Source organism: Lates calcarifer, linkage group LG21 (assembly GCF_001640805.2).
Source record: "Lates calcarifer isolate ASB-BC8 linkage group LG21, TLL_Latcal_v3, whole genome shotgun sequence".
Lineage (NCBI taxonomy): Eukaryota > Metazoa > Chordata > Actinopteri > Centropomidae > Lates > Lates calcarifer.
Window position 1 is genome coordinate 8,340,425 of NC_066853.1, and position 17,597 is coordinate 8,358,021.

The 17,597-nt window shown below is 39.3% G+C and overlaps 4 protein-coding genes across 6 annotated transcripts; 1 reads left to right on the plus strand and 3 right to left on the minus strand.

Annotated features, from left to right (window-relative positions):
* Positions 1 to 2,516: 2,516 nt before the first annotated feature.
* On the minus strand, positions 2,517 to 5,791 carry folr (folate receptor). 3 transcript variants are annotated; one of them, XM_018681572.2, is made up of 5 exons: positions 5,637 to 5,791; positions 3,855 to 3,987; positions 3,582 to 3,770; positions 3,151 to 3,286; positions 2,517 to 2,853 (listed from the first exon to the last, which is right to left on the minus strand). In XM_018681572.2, exons 2-5 carry the CDS (start codon positions 3,981 to 3,983, stop codon positions 2,579 to 2,581), a joined length of 729 nt encoding a protein of 242 aa, XP_018537088.1. In that variant the 5' UTR covers positions 3,984 to 3,987; positions 5,637 to 5,791; the 3' UTR covers positions 2,517 to 2,578. The 3 variants fall into 3 exon arrangements, with proteins under 3 accessions (XP_018537088.1, XP_018537086.1, XP_018537089.1); XM_018681570.2 differs by lacking the exon at positions 5,637 to 5,791 and adding an exon at positions 4,164 to 4,256; XM_018681573.2 differs by lacking the exon at positions 5,637 to 5,791 and adding an exon at positions 4,146 to 4,228.
* Positions 5,792 to 6,721: 930 nt separating this feature from the next.
* On the plus strand, positions 6,722 to 8,971 carry anapc15 (anaphase promoting complex subunit 15). Its single transcript, XM_018681575.2, has 5 exons — positions 6,722 to 6,827; positions 7,187 to 7,308; positions 7,539 to 7,598; positions 7,713 to 7,853; positions 8,037 to 8,971. The coding sequence occupies exons 2-5, from the start codon at positions 7,189 to 7,191 to the stop codon at positions 8,082 to 8,084; spliced, it is 369 nt and encodes a 122-aa protein (XP_018537091.1). The 5' UTR covers positions 6,722 to 6,827; positions 7,187 to 7,188; the 3' UTR covers positions 8,085 to 8,971.
* A 140-nt stretch (positions 8,972 to 9,111) lies between these two features.
* On the minus strand, positions 9,112 to 11,093 carry tomt (transmembrane O-methyltransferase). Its single transcript, XM_018681574.2, has 4 exons — positions 10,832 to 11,093; positions 10,534 to 10,730; positions 10,262 to 10,384; positions 9,112 to 9,764 (listed from the first exon to the last, which is right to left on the minus strand). Exons 1-4 carry the CDS (start codon positions 11,091 to 11,093, stop codon positions 9,567 to 9,569), a joined length of 780 nt encoding a protein of 259 aa, XP_018537090.1. The 3' UTR covers positions 9,112 to 9,566.
* A 1,911-nt stretch (positions 11,094 to 13,004) lies between these two features.
* Positions 13,005 to 16,259, minus strand: sfrp2l (secreted frizzled-related protein 2 like). Its single transcript, XM_018681576.2, has 3 exons — positions 15,623 to 16,259; positions 14,580 to 14,660; positions 13,005 to 14,368 (listed from the first exon to the last, which is right to left on the minus strand). The coding sequence occupies exons 1-3, from the start codon at positions 16,146 to 16,148 to the stop codon at positions 13,962 to 13,964; spliced, it is 1,014 nt and encodes a 337-aa protein (XP_018537092.2). The 5' UTR covers positions 16,149 to 16,259; the 3' UTR covers positions 13,005 to 13,961.
* Positions 16,260 to 17,597: the final 1,338 nt, after the last annotated feature.

A 17,597-nucleotide genomic window follows, 5' to 3' on the forward strand; every position in this document is an offset into this window, starting at 1 on the left:
GTTCTACAAAATCCTATGTCCTGTGGATACTTGGCATGGGCTCAAGTTTCTGGGATTTTATAGCTTGAAGTAGGCTTACACCATTTAGCATAAACAGTGTAAGACGTTTTCTAGCCAATTAAATCCACCTTTCACCCATTTGGATAAAAAGCTACTTATGTGAACTAAAACATATTGCAACTACTGATATATCATCACAAAAAGTACCTGTTTTTTCCTCCCAACTTGTATTATGGCTCTAAGTTGTAGCCTACATGGTCAAAACCTTCACTAATGCCAGAGGGCTTTCCTCTTTGAATATCTCTGTAACCTGCAGCCAGTGAGAGGGCCAGTAATTTCTCAACACAAGCTCAAATCCAGTTATGCAATTCTTTTCGTTCTCAGACCACACACACACACACACAATGCACACACAGAGTCCCCCACAAGGTATAACTGTCCACCTGGGGGCAGGACTGGCAAACCACAGGAAACAACTAACCCAATTTGGAGATTGTTGCACTTTATTCTGACTTTAGCCATTCTTTTATTTACTTATTTTTTTCCTCTAGTCGCCCACAAAAAGTCTGACTTCTAAAATGTGGTATGGATACCCACACACACACACACACACACACACACACACACAAAGCCAGAGAGAGGTAGAGTTTAAGTGGAAGAGAGCTGGGCAGGGTGCTGTGTGTTGCCAATGACCTCAGAAAAGCTGAGTATTAATAGCCACAGGGACAGCAGCCATCCCAAAGCTATTTCTAGCTATGGCATCATACTGTGTATGCCTGTGTGTCTGTGTGTGTGAGTTGACTGTAAAAGACTGTTAAAAAAAATGTGGCTTCACAATATGTCTGCATGCAGAGATCGTAAAAGTGTGTTGCAAGATGTCACACCATAATGAAACTACTTTGTCGGCTAAATGTCACTGAAATACGTAATGTTTTGCACATTTTCTTCTTCTTCATCTTATTATAATTGTCTGCTCCCTTTGTTATGAGACTAGAAAGCTATTTCCATGTTACAACTAGATGGATGAAAAATGGGTGGACAACTTCATAGACAACAGCTATTCTTCAGATTTTAAGGCCATGTTATAACCTGCAATACAATGTATATTTTATGGCAATAGGTGTGCTTTAGGTCACTGCATTCAGGCCACACTATACTGTATAGACCTCTACCAGTGTTCTTTTCAGGCTCAGATTTACATAGTAAAGACAGACACATGTGAAGTCAAATGCATTATGTAACATCTTCTGTTATCAAAACCCATATTAAGCATTCTTTTAGGGGTTCTAGTCACATAGCATATTGAAGCAGTGTTATGCTCACATTCGAACAAAAACCATTGTGCCAGTAATGGTCCCAGTATTACTAAACTTCTGCAATGGCATAGTTTCATGCAAGGCCACCCTTCTCTTGTTAGGAACTGTACACATACAGTTTATGCAGAGAAGAGAGAGGAAAGACTGTGCTGGGGTTCACAGCTGAACTTGCAGTGCTGACATATGCAGTGAAATAATCAGCAAGGGTGTGATTATCAGCCTGAGAAATGGAGCAGTACTTTGACACTTTGACACTGATCTCTGTCAGAAGGCAAAGCTACATTTTCAAAATATAAAGATACTGTCAACTGCCTCAGTCTTGATTATGAAAGAACAGAATGCACAGTATATCTAAAACTTATCTTTGATCAGCTGAGGTCCTCTGTTGTCAAATCCTGTCAACACATCAGCTGACCAATCACAAGACTTATTCAAAGACCTGAGAGAACACATTCACACGTGGCATTCACGCGCGCACACACACACACACACACAAACATGAAAATTCATACCCCTCACATATGCACACATAAAAAGATTGTGTGACACAAAAACACACTTAAACATAGGGGGAGTAAGCAAGACATTAACACGCCCTTACTCTCCCACTCTTTTTTTTTCTCCCTTTTCTTCGTCCCTCTGTCACACACACACACACACACACTCAGGGGACTGGAACCCCATAATTACACAGCAGTGGAGCCCACTGCTCAGGCTCAGTGTAGAGAAACATTTTCCCTCAAAGCAGATCCTGGGTCAGTTTTACAGTTAACCTCACCGGTGGTTGAGGTTATGAAGGGGTTATTAAGCTGATCCATAGTCTTCACTTAAGAGTAATGTCATCTCAGAGCCGTGCAGTAATACAGTATGTGGCATGTGCCTTGTCCAGACACACAAGTTTATTTTTGTTTTATTTATTTTTTTATCCACACAGATTTTCAAATCTACTATACTTTCTGAGACACAAAACTGCTGTGCTGTCTTGATTTTGGCTACTTTCACACAACTATAATCTTGTTTTTTTTTTGTATATGTGTATACTGCATTTTTTGCAGTTTTTTTCCAGATGGAGAAAGAGCTGACAATCTATCACTTCTTAGTTTTGCTTCAGGTTGAATTTGATCCCATTTATTTACACTATATTGCTATTTTCCAATGTTCAGATTAAAAATGTGACAAGAAAGCAACAGAGACAGGAAAGGGTTTTAAATCAGTTTTATTGCTACCTCCAATGTGATATAGGCAATGTCAAGGATATCATGTTAGTAAATCATTATGGAGAAGGATGCAACAGCCAGGAAAAGTAGCGTTGTCAAGGCAAAGCTTTGGTGTTGCTGTGCGTTGTTAAGGTAGTACTCAGCCACCTTCTTGTTTGGGTTTGGCCCAGTGAACCAGAGCTGCATGCAGCGGCCTGAGGTGTTGGAGTGGGTGGTATAAATGTAGGAGTTGGACCAAATTTGTTCACACATGGACTTTGGTGTGGGGAAAATGTCGGTCCACTTTCTGCACTTGCTGCCTTCTGGGCATTTGTTAGTACCTGTAGAAAAGAATGTGTGTGTGTGAGAGAGTGAGAGCTTTGAACTGAGCAGGGAGAGAGAGAGAATCACAGCAACAACTATCTCTCAAGTATAATCAAAGTAATTTAATTGAAATGTATTAATAACCTGGCAACCAATAAGAAATAATGGAATGGAAGATTTCTCTATGTGTTTATAAGTGAGTGTATGCATGGTACTGTGTGCACATTAGTTAATGTTTTTTTGTGTAAGATGTGTATAAATGTGTATGAACCCACTGGTCTTTGCATGCATGCATGTGTGTGTTTTACACTTACCTGAGGTCCAGTCCCATCCCTTGTGCCAATTAGTCTTGCAGGTGAGGTCATTCTTGCAGTCCTCCCACCAGCTGTGGCAGTCCTCCATACACAGAGGCACATCCAAGATTCGCTCCCTGCGCCAGCTCTCATCCGCCTACACAAGCAGTTGACTAGTTTGTGTGATCCATAATTCCAGGAAACAGTTGCAGTGCTATGACATGTAAGTAAATTGAAATGGGGCACATAACAAAGTCTCTCCTAATGAAATCAAATGATCTAGTGATTTTTTTAGTACTATAATTACACAAAACAATGGCAACATTATTGTCTATGTGGATTTAGCTATGCTGGCAAGCCCTTTTAGTCCTTTCAAGTTCTTATGTTGCCACCTAGTGTTGCAAGTACACACATACATGAGAGACTGAGGTGCACCAATGCACAGTACTCACTTCCTGTATCCAGGGTCCCAAGTGTGGCGAGCACTCATAGAAGCACGTGTCCTGGATAAAATGTTTCTTACACTGCTCACTCATCACACCGCAGTGATTCCAGTTGAAGTTGTAGAGGTAGGAGTTATCATTGTGCGCTGCTGTGCTGGTGTTAGCCGTGCAACATGCATTGTCACTCCAGGGGGCACACTGGAAATTGGAAGAACAAAAGACACTTTAGACTGCAAAAACATCAAACACTTACTCTTTGATGGGGATATTTGTATTCATCACCTGACTGTAAAGGTCTCCCTCAGGGCCAGGTTCTGTTTTGTGGTGTTTGCCATCCATACACATGTTGAGTTTGTCCAGAGATAGAGTGCCACTGGAGAGGGCGAGCAACAAAGAAAAGACAACCCACATGGCTCTGCAGGAGGGAGGCATCAACACACATCAGTGGGAAGTTCTTAATAAGATCATCAAGTAAACATTACTAATACTGGGATGACAGCCAGCATACAGTTCCACCACCTTGTCACCATCTAGCTCACTAGATACTATACTTTAACATCTTTATTTTATCACCGTAATTGTGTTTCTCACCACTCCTCTCAAGTGCAATCAACCAGCTTCTGATTTGAACCAACAAACAGGCAAACCAATCTGAACTCATATGAATTCCTTTTATGGTCATGGAATGCACCAAGTGTGGCTCAGATAGAGGGGGGGTGTGAAGCGGATGTACTAATTTTGAGTAGTTTTTAGTTTTTTACATATTTAGAAATGTGTCTTCACTGTTGACTTATAAACATGTCTTGAGTAAGACATTAATCACTGCTATGTGTGAATTAATTTGCTAACAGTTATTTCCTGGAGTAGAAGGACCTACTGAGTATATAAACAAGAGTTGGCATCTCTGGCAAGGGGTCTAAACCATGCAGAATAGTTGTAACAGTGCATCATATTTTCATGCCCTCAAGGGCTTTTGTGTAGTCAGTGTGTGTTGACATGTTAAATGTGAGTTTTGTGTGACATGTTTTAACATGTTTTGTGTCTATCTCCTGCCTTTTATTTGTTTATTTTGTGTAACTCAGATTTGCTGGTTTTCATATTATGTCATTTGGTGCAACTCCTACCTTTATAACCCCTTCTCCAGATTTGATAGGTTGCACCTATTGGACTGTCGAATCAAAATTTAAAACAGGGTACTAGTGAGACACATTTAGTGACTGTTTTGTCCTGTACATTTTTCCTTCCTGTTTTTATAATTTTCTACATTTTCAAGTCCTTACAGAACCACATATGATGTAAAACACTGTTAGTGACAAACAGCACATAGTTACAGCAACTCAATCTTTGATTAGCACTCAAGATAATGAGGTTGACTCACTATTATGGTATGATATCTGATGTGCCATCATAATATGTCTTATTTCAGGTTCTGAAATGCATAATATACCCTGATGCACTCCTCTGTAATCCCTACATAAAATCAAAACATGACAAAAACTTAATTCAGATTTATACAGCCTATGTCTGATTGTTTTCACTTTACAGTAAAGGTATTGCTTCTCTCTCTCTTGCAGTCAGTCGTTCATTTTCTCTCTCTTTGTGACAAAGGATCGAGATGAGAAGAAGTTGTAATTGCTGAAAATAAAATGCACAGCACATGCACTAGTGCTCCTGAATGCAGCCTAAAAACTATTTCAACTACACTCTAAATGTAACAGAGGTAGCTGAAATCTGTCAGAAAATAAAGGATTCTTATATAATCTTATGTATTGATTTTAGAAACATTATAACAGTAACCACATATTACATTAATCAAAGATAAATCCACCAATAATTTTATCATGCAAGTGAAAATATTCCTATGTTGTAAACTCTACCTATATGCGAACCATTCAGGCCCTCTTACATCTGGTAAAATAAATCAAAACTTACTCTACAAACCAAATTAAAATCATAAAGTCATGTATTTTCTCACAGTTTAAGAAAAACAATAGCTACATCGATGGTAGAAATAAATCTAGAGACCAAAGAGAAATCAAATAATGATGAACAGATTTACTTTACCTTGTTATATTCTGTAATGATTCCTTCCTGAGGAGATTATCCAAATTAGTGTCTTCAGTCACCTTTTATACACCTGTCAAGACTAAACAAAATTTAGAAAACCCACATCAGTGCATAAGTGTGTGACTGGACTGGAGTGACTGAAAATTAGGTTGCTGTACTCTCAATTAATATGTTTCCAAAGTCCAAAGTCTGCTTTGTGTGTGTGTGTGTGTGTGTGTGTGTGTGTGTGTGTGTGTGTGTGTGTGTGTGTGTGTGTGTGTGTGTTTGAGATACAGAGAAAGAACGAGAAAGAAGGTGTGTGTGTGTGAGTATCTGTGTTTTATTGTATCTTACTTGAAGGAGAGTTTGCGTTATCTCAAGGTCTACCCTGCTCTTTCACACACAAACACACACTCATGCACACACACACACACAAAGATGGGGCACTTAGTGTTAAATGGCAACGTGACCTGAGAAGGTTATACGGAGTAAAAAGAAGGCAGTTAAGATAAGTTTCTGCTGCATCTGTGTTGGTGGTCTCTTGATTCAACTGAAACATTACAAGCATTTTGAAGTGGGTGGTTAATTTATCTGAGTGTAAATGACTGTGTGTGTTTCTTATAAATTACAGCGGCTAATTACACCATTAAGTACAAGGGTCTTAATGGTGCAAAAGCTGTTTTCAACAATATATACATATAAAAGTAAGCCAGGCCTGTTAATTTACTGCAAATGTGGCATTGATGTGTAAACATATTGCTCCAAATGTATCTTTCAGCAATGAAAGACCACAGAGGTTGTTGTCATCATATTTTGAATTATTAGACTTCAGCCATATGCTACAGAAACTGCTGTTTTATGTTTTTTAGACTACAATGGTTGGAACAAATATGAATTTATTAGACATATAGACTTTCTTATATTTATTTACAATGCAGTTAATGAAGAACAAAATACATACATTAGACAACACATGTCAGGACCTTTAAATGCCTTTATTTAGATATTTATAATTTCTTATACTACAAAATACATCAGTAAATTCTGTATTACTATTACATTTTTTCTCCCTCCCAGCTGCTATACTCCCGCCCAGACGGAACCTTTTTGAAGTGACACTGGAGAAGAGGACTCGTTAAAGGTGAACACCACTGATTTCCGGTAAAATTTGTTTTGAATTTCAACTAAGCTGGAGTGAGAGATTGGCAGGTACTTGCGCTGTTTAAAATTATAATAATTGCAATAGAACATTATTTTATGTTATATTTTATTGTCAGAGATAACATTATATTTTAGAGTTTGTCTGTTTTTGTAAAAAAGGAAGCGTTTAAATTCTACGGTAACGAAGTGTTTCGTTAAGTTACCGTGTCCAGCAGGAGTCCTGAGTCGTTTTAGTTTGTGTGCTGTTTTATCACACAGTAACTCGAAATGTACGAAATGTATTAAAACCTAATGGTCTTCCTTCGTGAAGACCCGCGTTTTAGCGCTTTGTTAAAAGTTACATGTACCTTTTATACACACGCTTGCTGATTGACATTGTATGTGTTGTTGTCGTCCCTGTGTGACAGACATGTCCACGCTGTTCCCCTCTCTCTTCCCCCGGATAACCGAGTCTCTGTGGTTTAACCTTGACCGACCCTGCGTGGACGAGACCGAGCTGCACCAGCAGGAGCAGCAGCACCAAACTTGGGTAAACAACACCTCATACCATATCACTATATAGTCCGTGCTCCTTGTGTGAACAGTTGGGTTTCTATCTGTAATACTGTAAGATCTCCACCATACTGTGTAAATTGCCTTGAGATGTTTTGATTCGCTGCTTTACAAATAAAATTGAATTGCACACAAATCCATCATTGACGGTATGTGCCAGTCAGGATGTAATGGTTTTTTTTTTTTTTTTTTTTTTTTTTTTGTCAGCTGCAGAGCATTGCAGAGAAGGACAACAACTTGATGCCCATTGGGAAACCTATTTTTGAGGTACTACATTTTTGCAGCCTGTTAAACATAATTAACTAATTGCTACAGCACTTATTTGTTTTTTTGTGTGTGTGTTCTTCATCTATTTGTGTCATGTGCATTTACTGGGCGCAGGCAGGATATGAGGAGGAGGACGAGGAGGATGACGAGGATGAGGAGGACAGCGAGGAAGACTCTGAAGATGAAGAAGACATGCAGGACATGGATGAGATGAATGATTACAACGAGTCACCTGATGATGGCGAGATCAATGAGGTGCTTTAATATATAATTTGTAGCATATATTTTTGCAATTGAGAGCACAGCTGTGAAATATCATCAATATCATCATCAACATTCAAAGAAATTACTTTGTTTTCTTTTTTATCTTACTTTTGTCTTCTCCAACAGAGAAATACTCTTAACAGCCCTTAATCTGACTGTGTTCTTGTCTGTCAGGTGGACATGGAGGGAGCAGACCAAGACCAAGACCAATGGATGATTTAAGACAAAAAAAAGACAATTTTCGTTTCCATCAAGCTGTCTGGCTGGCACTGGATTTCCCCTCCCTACTTAAAACGCGACTGCTGCCCCCTCAGTTTGTGACACAGATATATTTTTTTATTTGTGTAAACAGGGAAAAAATATAGTTGAGTTTAAGCTTGTACCATGATATCCTTCAGACACAGGTTGGGTAAATTCTGTAGTGTCTCATGTCATGCTACAGTCAGGTCTTGAAGGCTGTGGGCGTCATTGGACATCGCTGTGGGTGTTGCTCGCACATTCACATTGTTGCCTTGGTGTGTGAAAATAATGCATTGATTTATGTTTAAGCACTTGTGCACATGTCGTGTTTTGTCTGTTTTTTTGTTTTTTTTCATGGCAATTTGTGAACCGGTTAAATACATTTAACCATTAAATCCAGTCAAAGCTGCTCCACGCATGGGCACACAAGGTCCAACTGTTTTGTAACCAGTCTGGCACACACCCATCTTTCTCCTTTAAACTTTGACCTCGTCACACCTTCAGTCATGTGCCACTTCTCACAGTCTCCAAACAGCTGACTGAATACAAACTTCAGTTCAGTCAGCAAAATAATTTTTTACTTTTGGAGACTTACAGATACTTCATTATAAAGTCCAGTTCCGTTTCATAGCACTGTTGTGTGTGTTGCTAATCTTCTATTACAGATATCATATCTTCAGTATAATTTTCAAAAAAGCTTGTGAAATAGTATTAAGACAATGTTCATATTTTTAACAATGTCAAAAGTTAAACACGCTGGCCATTCAAATTGTTTCATGTTTATCTTAAAGGATTGTTCACCAAGGCTTTGATTATTTGTACTGACATGAAGAGGCCTTGACAGTTTGTATTAAATTATTTTGATGATTTGGGTGGTGCTGATGTTCAATGTTCAATTTCTGTAATTCAGCATTTAATGTCAGATAAGATTTTACCAGCCACCGTTTCAGCATAACCTGTACATAAAGGACATTTATTATAAACTCACCAAAGATTTGCATTGTATATTTCATGAATTTGCTCTTGTAGTCATTATCATTATTGTTATTTACAAATTTGTTAGTTACTGTATGTTTAAATAAACAAGCTATTTTCATTAGATTAGATTAGATTTTATTAGATAGCAGGCAGAAGATTATGACAAGATGGTGACATGTGACTAAGATCCCTAAAAGGAATAAAAATATTGATATTGTTTATATATAAATACCCAGGACAGGGAGCTGGCAGTGAGGTATCTTTTAAGAATTTATGTGCAGTTCCTTGAGTTGAGACATTATGCATCACTGAAAAACTAGAGACTGAGATGCTCTTGTTTTCAGGGAGGAATTTACAGTTATCTTCTCCATCACATTTTTCCTCAAAGAATAGTTTATACATGGGGTATACTGTCATTGATTCATCACCCTCCTCCCCTAAAGTGTGTATCTGTGTAATGGAGTGTGATTTCCCTGTCTGCATGATCTACTTGATTCCCTGGTACACCAGCTCAGCCATCCCATCCCTGATGCCCTTGCTGTACTCCAGCGTGGCCCTGTGGATCTTCCACTCATACAGGCCGCTCTTGCGAATGTGTCTGAGGAACTTAGGAGCCCCGGGAAATAGCACGTTGTCGGCCACGATCATAGAGCCTTTTCCCAGCAGACCAGAGCCCTCTAGCATCTGGAACACACACAGAGGCAGTATCATGTAACTGAGGGAGCTGACCAGCTATCCATGGGAAGGATCACAACCATAATGTATTTATTCAAATATAGTTTCAGGATGTACATTACTAAAATATCTTGATAGTATTTTGTTTTCAGTAAACTCAAAATAAATATCCATCTTCACAGCTGTACTTAAACATTCAAAGTGCACATACACAACAGTAATTAACTCATTAAGGCAGTTGTCACTTCCAACCATTGTTTAAGTAAAAGAGTAAGTAAGTAGAGATGGACCCAGTTTTTAATATTTAGAGTCATATATGAGACAGTCAGAAGCAGACACATGTAGAGTTTTAATGCCAGACATGTGGTGATTCTCTAAAAGACATGCAGAAGATTGTAAAAATTATTTGAAAACCACTCATACTTCCAACAGACAGGGACAATGAACTATGAGACTAGATTTTCATTTATATGTAAATATACTTTTTAATGATTTATTGTAGCTACCTGCAGATCAGGGCAGTAGGATTTCTTCCAGTGGTCCATGAAGACAAAATCCAGCCTTTCCAAACCATAGTCAGACCGCAGCCGAGGGATCACTTCATCAGATGGATTCACGATGAGCTCCACCTAGGTAACACACAACATGAATTTCTCAATGATAGAGTACGCGGCAAATTCAGAACTTGAGGCTTTTTATCAAAAGGCCTATAGTACATGAAGTGCTTTGGACATACAGTGTAATGCTGTCAGTAGTTAATGTGTTTCTGCTGTCTCACCATGTCATCATCAAACCCTGCCAGGCGGATGATTTTCTCAGCAATAGCAGCATTCCTCTGGTCCATCTCAACACTGTAGAGCCTGGCACCCAGGGGCAGAGCCCGGGCGATCCTCACAGTGCTGTACCCACAGTGGGTACCCAGCTCCAGCACCGTCAGAGGGCTCTGCTCCATCAGCAGCCGGTCCAGGATCTTCCCTACAAACAGAGGAACCACACACACACACATGCAGGTACAGTTTGTGTTTTGGGATTTAATAAACTGAGAATTTGATGTATTACATTAATTGTCTCCTCACCCTTTTTAGGCCCAATGTTACTGATGAACTCCACCTTGCTGCACCAGACATCAAAGGCATCCAGGATGCTGTCAGGGTCCCCAGGGGTGGCATGAGTGAGAATATACTGGTAGGCACGCTCCTCTCGAGTCAGACCAGTAACACAGTCCTTCCATATCCTGACCAGGATGGCCCGATAGAACAGCACAAAGTAGTAACGGTACCTGATGATCAGTGTCAGCAGGAGGGGGAGAAAGGCCAGAGCGATGGCAGGAGACACCATCCTAGCTCATACAGAGAGAAACACACACACACACACACACACACACACACACACACACACACACACACACACACAGGTAAACTATATATTTAATACTTTATGTTGCCGAGATGGATACCATGTGCCCCTGTAAATGACCCTCTTCATGAATGTTGCATCAGCAATTTACTGAAGGACATTTAAGCTTCTACACACATTATACAGACTAAAAGACCATTAACTTACTGTGTTAAATCAATACTACCCTGTAGTATAAACTTTTTATTTTCAGCTGGCAGTAGTTAAGAAGATAACACAGTATCTGTCTACAAATTAACTAACTTTCCAAAGTGTTAAAAATCATTTTCTCAACATACTCTTGCTTGCTATTGCTTCATACTGAAAAAAGATACAGATAAAAAAAAACTAAAACAAAACATGGTTCTCTCTTTGTTTTAGCTTTTTGCCACCTTTGGGAGGAATGTATTTTGTCATACGTATCAAAAAAAAGGAGACCGTACAAATCATATCACTGGCAGTTTGCCATTTTTTATTCCCCTGCAACCCATCAGAAGCAGCATTGTGACTTGAGACAAGTGCACCAAATGAGGGCATTAAAGGTGCCATAATATTTGCACTGATAAAACATCTAGGGAACTCTGGGATCTGGGATAATCATCATCATTGATAATCAGTATATTGAGACACATACTGATTCTTTCTCTTAAAATCTTACTTTCTCTTTAAATCTTGATTTTGGTCAATAGTGACTCCACAGTTCTTTCCCTGGTGTCAAGCCTCTTCTGCAAATTTGGTTAAGTTTGTCTTCTTTACTCTTCCATGTATTACGTGAAAAACAATTGTAAAAACCAAAAAAAATGATTGTAAAAGTTTCTGTAATTGATGCAAAGAAAGAGGAATAGATATACTGTACGTCACTGTAAAACATGAGGATATACTACTGCCTATCGAAATGCCATTATCAGACTGAAACAATAGTGACAGTTTAATTAATGGAATGATCTTTACTCAAAATAACAAGATTTCAGATGAATGCATTCTGAGACAAATGCTCTCCATGTGTTGAACAAGCTGAGATCTACACAGAAACAAATGACCATGCCACGCTCCTGCGGTGACGCTGAGACAAAGTGCTGTCTCTCTAGATGTTTCTACTACCTCAGGTAACTAAAGACTCCACAGGTTTACTGCTCTACACAGAACAGATGCTATAGCAAAATATGTACATTAACATAACGTCTTATTTTCCCTTAAAAAAAAAAAAAAGACAAACTCACCTGTTTTCTAAAATGGTGTGGTGGAAGCAGAGCAGCTGTGCAGAGGCTAACAAAGATAAAAGTGGCACTTCAGCTGAGACAAATGCAGAAAGACGGAGGTGTGTGTGTGTGTTTGTGTGTGTAAGAGAAGATAAGAGACCTGGGGGTATAAATAATTTATGTATCACGTGCCTGACAGTATATGTCCTGTAATTATTTTCAGTTAACAGCTGTTGATGGTGTCACTTTAAACCGCTAAGCATCCGTTTTTCTCATTTGTGATGAGACACACTCGACTTCTCGTCCAGACATTTAAAACTGGATTGACACTGTGTAAAGACACAGGGACAGTGAGACAGGGAGAGGCAGCCTGAAACAGACATTTGATATATCAAGTTAACATCAACAGGTGTGTGTCTGTGTGTGTCGTATGGAGTCCAATTTCTTTTACTGAGTCATGATGGAAAGATCAAGAAAAACTACAAACACAAAGAAAAGCTAATTTATAGAATCTTCTTCAATATTCCATATTATCTAATATAGCAAAATACAATATTTTTTCATCAAAGCTTTTCTAAATAAATGAAAATCAACCAAATATTTAAAACCTACAGAATCATGTTAATGTAATAAAATGTAAAAATAGAGACCAGACTCAAATCTAAATGATTTATTGTTCACATCACATTTCCAGTCCTCTCTTTTCAGTGCTTCTCTTCTGACGTGACCTGAGATTATATCATCCTAACATGTGATAATCACTTGTCCCTCGTCTTTCCATGTTTACACTCATCAAACTACAGAGACCTGAGCTGTTGTGAAACAAAATTATAAAATTTTAAAAAAGGACCTGTATAAAAGTGTGATGAGGATGTGATAAGATAGGTATACAGTAAAAGTAAATATTTTATCATCACAGGAATAACAAGTAACACTGCTTCACCCTAAATATGTATCAGTAGAAAATATGATGAGCTCAATCTATTACCAAAACTACTTTGTCTCTTCTATATACACAAATGTACACAAAAATACACAAAAATGCTTCAACATCACTGCCTCTGTGAGATTTCCAGAATCATGGACTCATAACTTCAGAATGAGGTGCACAAATGCCAGCTCTTTGTTTTGTGTCATTTAAAAACTAAATTCATTTTCAGTCAGTTTGGTAAAAAAAAATGATGCTCTATTTTACTGGAGGGAGCACAAACATGAAGCCTATATGTGAATAATAGTAGTCATAATGTAGTGATAAATGCTTGAAATACTCAAAATGACACAAAATAATATGTACTTTGTACAGACGATTTGATTGGTTATTGATTGTGTGGCATTTAGCACCCTTTTTTAGAATTGGGAACAACTGATCCAGAAAGTGGCTTTGGATCTATGAACTAATCTCTAAACACTAGTTCATTTACATAAAATCTGTACACGAGTCACTTCCTTGTGTTACTTGTTTCCTGATGTGTTCCTTACTCAGTCTTTGGTAACTACTCTGGATTTTGTGTACATTACTGTTAAGGTGTTGCAGTTGGCAGCACACAGTTACAGACTGCACACAACCTCAAAGCAACATACATGAGACAGGACTGTGATGGTTTGTAAGTGTCTACAGTTCTGGACAGGGCTGTTTTAGGAGAGCTCTGATGAACTTCTTCAACTCCTTGTCCCCTCTGGCCCACCTCACCAGCCGAGTTAGCACCAGTCTTCCCTCATCAGCCTGAGCCAGGGCCAGGTACCATCCAGTCTGGGCCCCATTCCCCTCCCTAGCTTGTCCCTTATCCATCTGATCCTCCTCTAGCCCTCTGTCTTCGTTTGTGTCTGCAGAGTCTAAGCCAGGACAAGTGCAGGTGCCTCCCTCTTGCAGCCACAAAGCACTGTGGGCCATCGCGCCTCCGACCCCCTCTGCCTTCTCCGCACCTCCCCCTGCCCACCTCAGGATGCGACTGCGGGCCGTAGGCACCAGCTGACGGTCTCCTCCCACCGTCGACACACTGCCCAGACGCATCTTAAATGCTGCAACAGAGACAGTGAATACGGCGTCATTTCAGACACATCGTAAAACAACTTCTCTATCTCAATTGATTAGATTATCTGTTCTTTGGCCTGTTTTGTAAGAGTAAGATTTTTTTTTTAATTGGAGTAATAATACAGAAGTTTATGCAGTTTTCTGCTTCATTCTCCATCCATTTTGTATCCTACATTATCTACATCAGTTTGTTCTCACCATATGGACTGTGGCAGAAGTTTTCCTGGATGTCAGTCTCTCCTTCAGCAGCCAGACTACAGGCATCACAGATAACACTTCCTGGGGGGTGGAGACACTTTCCAAATTAGAAAACATAAAAGATGTCTTTAACATACTGATATTTCCTGTTACTTATCAGCAGAAATAAGCACTGATACAGACATGTTTGAGATGAGACAGTATTGGTTAATGATATGATGGCATGCTGATATCAGCTGCATCCTAGTTTATGCACTGTGCAAAACTACAATGCAGGGATAGAGTGGTGAGGTGCACTAGGAGAGTAGAAAAGTAGTTTTGGAGTTTTCTCTAGCTTCTATGTTGTTTTTTTGTGGAATATTGGATAATTTTGGCTCTTTAAGTCTTGAACAGTTATTAAGTGAAAAATGTTAAATGTTAGTGGAACTGCTAAGACATCTGAAACATAGGAACCCCAGCAAATTTGTAAGGAGCCAAAAATGTTGGTTTAATCTCTCTCAACACATGGTCTTTTAAAAACTTATATATATAAGCATAAGGTACCAAAAAACACTCAAACTACAACTATCTTGAAATTGTACCGGAGTAAATGTATTTAGTTTCTTACCTCTACTGCATAAGTGTTACTTTAAAAATTAAAATTTCTTCATGGTGACTATGTTGTTGATGGAAAAAGAAGAGTATAGCTGACACTTAACCTGTGTGTCTAACCTTACTTTACTCAGTGTGATGAGAAAAAATAAATAAGATCTGCAAGGATAAGGGATTAATTGAGTTGATGAACAGAAGATTTGACAACTATTTTGTTTATAGATTAATCAGTTATACCACTTTTTCATGAGAAGATGCCAAAGAAGTTCCACCTATTCAATACTTAATTGTTGCAATTTCAAAACATCAGCGATACAAAAATATTGCGATGAGTGACTGTTTTAACATTAAAAATGCAATTCTTTGACATTTTACGGACAAAACAATTAATCGAAAAAAGTTTTGGGGGGATAAAACCAGCCGGACAGCAAGAAACAGATCCATCCACTGACCTTTCAGCGCCTCCTCGTGCTTGACCTCCTCTGCCGTCAGCCCTTCCTGCTCTCCGGTTGCCGGGATACAGAGCTCGGTCCCTCGCGGGAACCGAGTGCAATTAAACATCTCGGGCCAGGGGAACCCGAACGCGCTCATCACGGGCACGCAGCCGTCCCGCACGGCCTCGCACAGGCTCCTGCAGGGGTTGACCGGCCCGCTGAGCTCCGGCAGGCACACCGGAGCGAACAGCGAGCACAAGAACTTCTTGGTGTCCCGGTGGCATAGCTTGGAGATGAGGGGCAGCCAGGCCGCCGACTGCTGCTGGGCCTCCCTCAGCGAATCATGGCCGAGCAAGTTGGGGATCCGCATGTGCCTGTAGCCGATCCTGTGGCACAGAGACAGGGTGCTCGGGATAGGTTTACACACCGAGCGAACCGAGGAGCTGAACCCGAGCGACGGCGGCCCGAGCTCGGCAGGAGCCACGGTGTCAGACGCATGAGAAGCTCCAAGCAGCACAACAAAGCTGAACAGAAGAACAGTCATTGTTTTTGTCCCAGTGAGCTTCAGAGTGAAGCCTAAACAGCTGCAGCACTTCTGCCTGGACTTGACCGGCCTGTAGGTGTAAACGAAGAGGTGTGGAGGAAACCGGGGGGGGGGGGGGGGGGGTAAATGAGAAGGCAGGCGCCTCCCAGTCATCATCCCACCCCATCAGACTGGTGTCTGCCTCCACATTTAACAGTGTCAGCAGGGGCATGCTGTTCGTTTCTTAAGTTCGTTATTCATGTTGTAAAGTACAAAGTTTGTCAATTTACCTCGTATGAATATGAGCAAGACATAGCTTACACTTCATGCTTGTAAAGAGGATTACATAAAACAAAACAGTGAATAAGAGGATGCTGCTCTCTCAGTTCATCTTTAATTTAATTTAATTTAATTATTTTAGGCCTTAGTGGTCATAGTGACTATGTGTCTTGGTTCTTTAGTTAAACCCCTCTCTAAAGCTAAACCCTACTTAATTTCATTTTATACAGTATACAAGTGTATAAGTGTATTTGTCACAAAATACAAACATTAAAAGTAATGGCAGCAAAGATTTAAATACTTTGTAGATGCTGTGCTTCAATCAGCATTATGCTCAAGTTTTTAGGTATGAAAAGGGGATAAATATTTGTTAAACAGACTGTACAGTTTGTGTTATGTTTTGTGAAAATACAGAATATTTGAAGCAATTATGAGGATGTTTTGGTGTATAAAGGGCTTTGAAAATGTTAACTGTCAGTATTGTGAAATTAAGTACAGGAAATAAACTGTTACTTTAGTAGTGTGTTAGAGAAGCAGTGTGTGTGTGGAACTCTGTCATCATGCTCAGCCAGAGGGTGTAAGAGACCCTTTCATCTTTTTCCAGCGATGCTGCCACATGTGCACCAACAAGCCTCATCCTGTTCCCTTCTCCTGCTGCTGTCTATTTCATTTTTCTCAGTTGTGACCTATTATGAATGTAGACAGCTTGCACTTGATTAGGCGTTGCAATGTTTGCATTTTACTAAGATATGGAGGTTACACTATGTCTGTATGACCAATATCAAAACACTAATGCACCAATAATCAGTCTACAAGCATAGATTTTACTCTGAGCAAAGGACACAAATCACATTTAAACTGGTTTAAAACTCACATTGTGCAAAAACATGTAAATATCATCCATCTATTGTCAAATATGATACAAACAGGCTGTATATACTATACAGAACCACCTACTGTATGTGTATAAAGTAACTTGAAATGCTTTTTAATATTTATTTCAGCTACTCTTGCACTCTTCCACACTACTTTTAAACCTACTTGCATGTACACAGTAGTCACGTGTTTGTTTGTTATCCTGTTATCTTTGTATATCCTTTCCTTTACTTCATATATCATTATTTTTTATTAGATTTTTCACCTACTGGATTGCACGTAATAGTCATGTGTTCATGTTTATTAATCTTGTTT

Excerpts from the sequence above, each read along its gene's own strand:
- folr (XM_018681572.2), bottom strand. The coding sequence starts at position 3,983 with ATGTGGGTTGTCTTTTCTTTGTTGCTCGCCCTCTCCAGTGGCACTCTA. Across the intron at positions 3,287-3,581 it reads TGGGACCCTGGATACAGGAA|GCGGATGAGAGCTGGCGCAG; the intron begins GTGAGTACTGTG and ends CTGCTTGTGTAG. Across the intron at positions 2,854-3,150 it reads GGGATGGGACTGGACCTCAG|GTACTAACAAATGCCCAGAA; the intron begins GTAAGTGTAAAA and ends TCTTTTCTACAG.
- anapc15 (XM_018681575.2), top strand. The coding sequence starts at position 7,189 with ATGTCCACGCTGTTCCCCTCTCTCTTCCCCCGGATAACCGAGTCTCTG. Across the intron at positions 7,599-7,712 it reads TTGGGAAACCTATTTTTGAG|GCAGGATATGAGGAGGAGGA; the intron begins GTACTACATTTT and ends TACTGGGCGCAG. Across the intron at positions 7,854-8,036 it reads ATGATGGCGAGATCAATGAG|GTGGACATGGAGGGAGCAGA; the intron begins GTGCTTTAATAT and ends CTTGTCTGTCAG.
- tomt (XM_018681574.2), bottom strand. The coding sequence starts at position 11,093 with ATGGTGTCTCCTGCCATCGCTCTGGCCTTTCTCCCCCTCCTGCTGACA. Across the intron at positions 10,731-10,831 it reads TAACATTGGGCCTAAAAAGG|GGAAGATCCTGGACCGGCTG; the intron begins GTGAGGAGACAA and ends CTCTGTTTGTAG. Across the intron at positions 10,385-10,533 it reads CAGGGTTTGATGATGACATG|GTGGAGCTCATCGTGAATCC; the intron begins GTGAGACAGCAG and ends TGTGTTACCTAG.
- sfrp2l (XM_018681576.2), bottom strand. The coding sequence starts at position 16,148 with ATGACTGTTCTTCTGTTCAGCTTTGTTGTGCTGCTTGGAGCTTCTCAT. Across the intron at positions 14,661-15,622 it reads GCACGAGGAGGCGCTGAAAG|GAAGTGTTATCTGTGATGCC; the intron begins GTCAGTGGATGG and ends TCCACCCCCCAG. Across the intron at positions 14,369-14,579 it reads CTTCTGCCACAGTCCATATG|CATTTAAGATGCGTCTGGGC; the intron begins GTGAGAACAAAC and ends TCTCTGTTGCAG.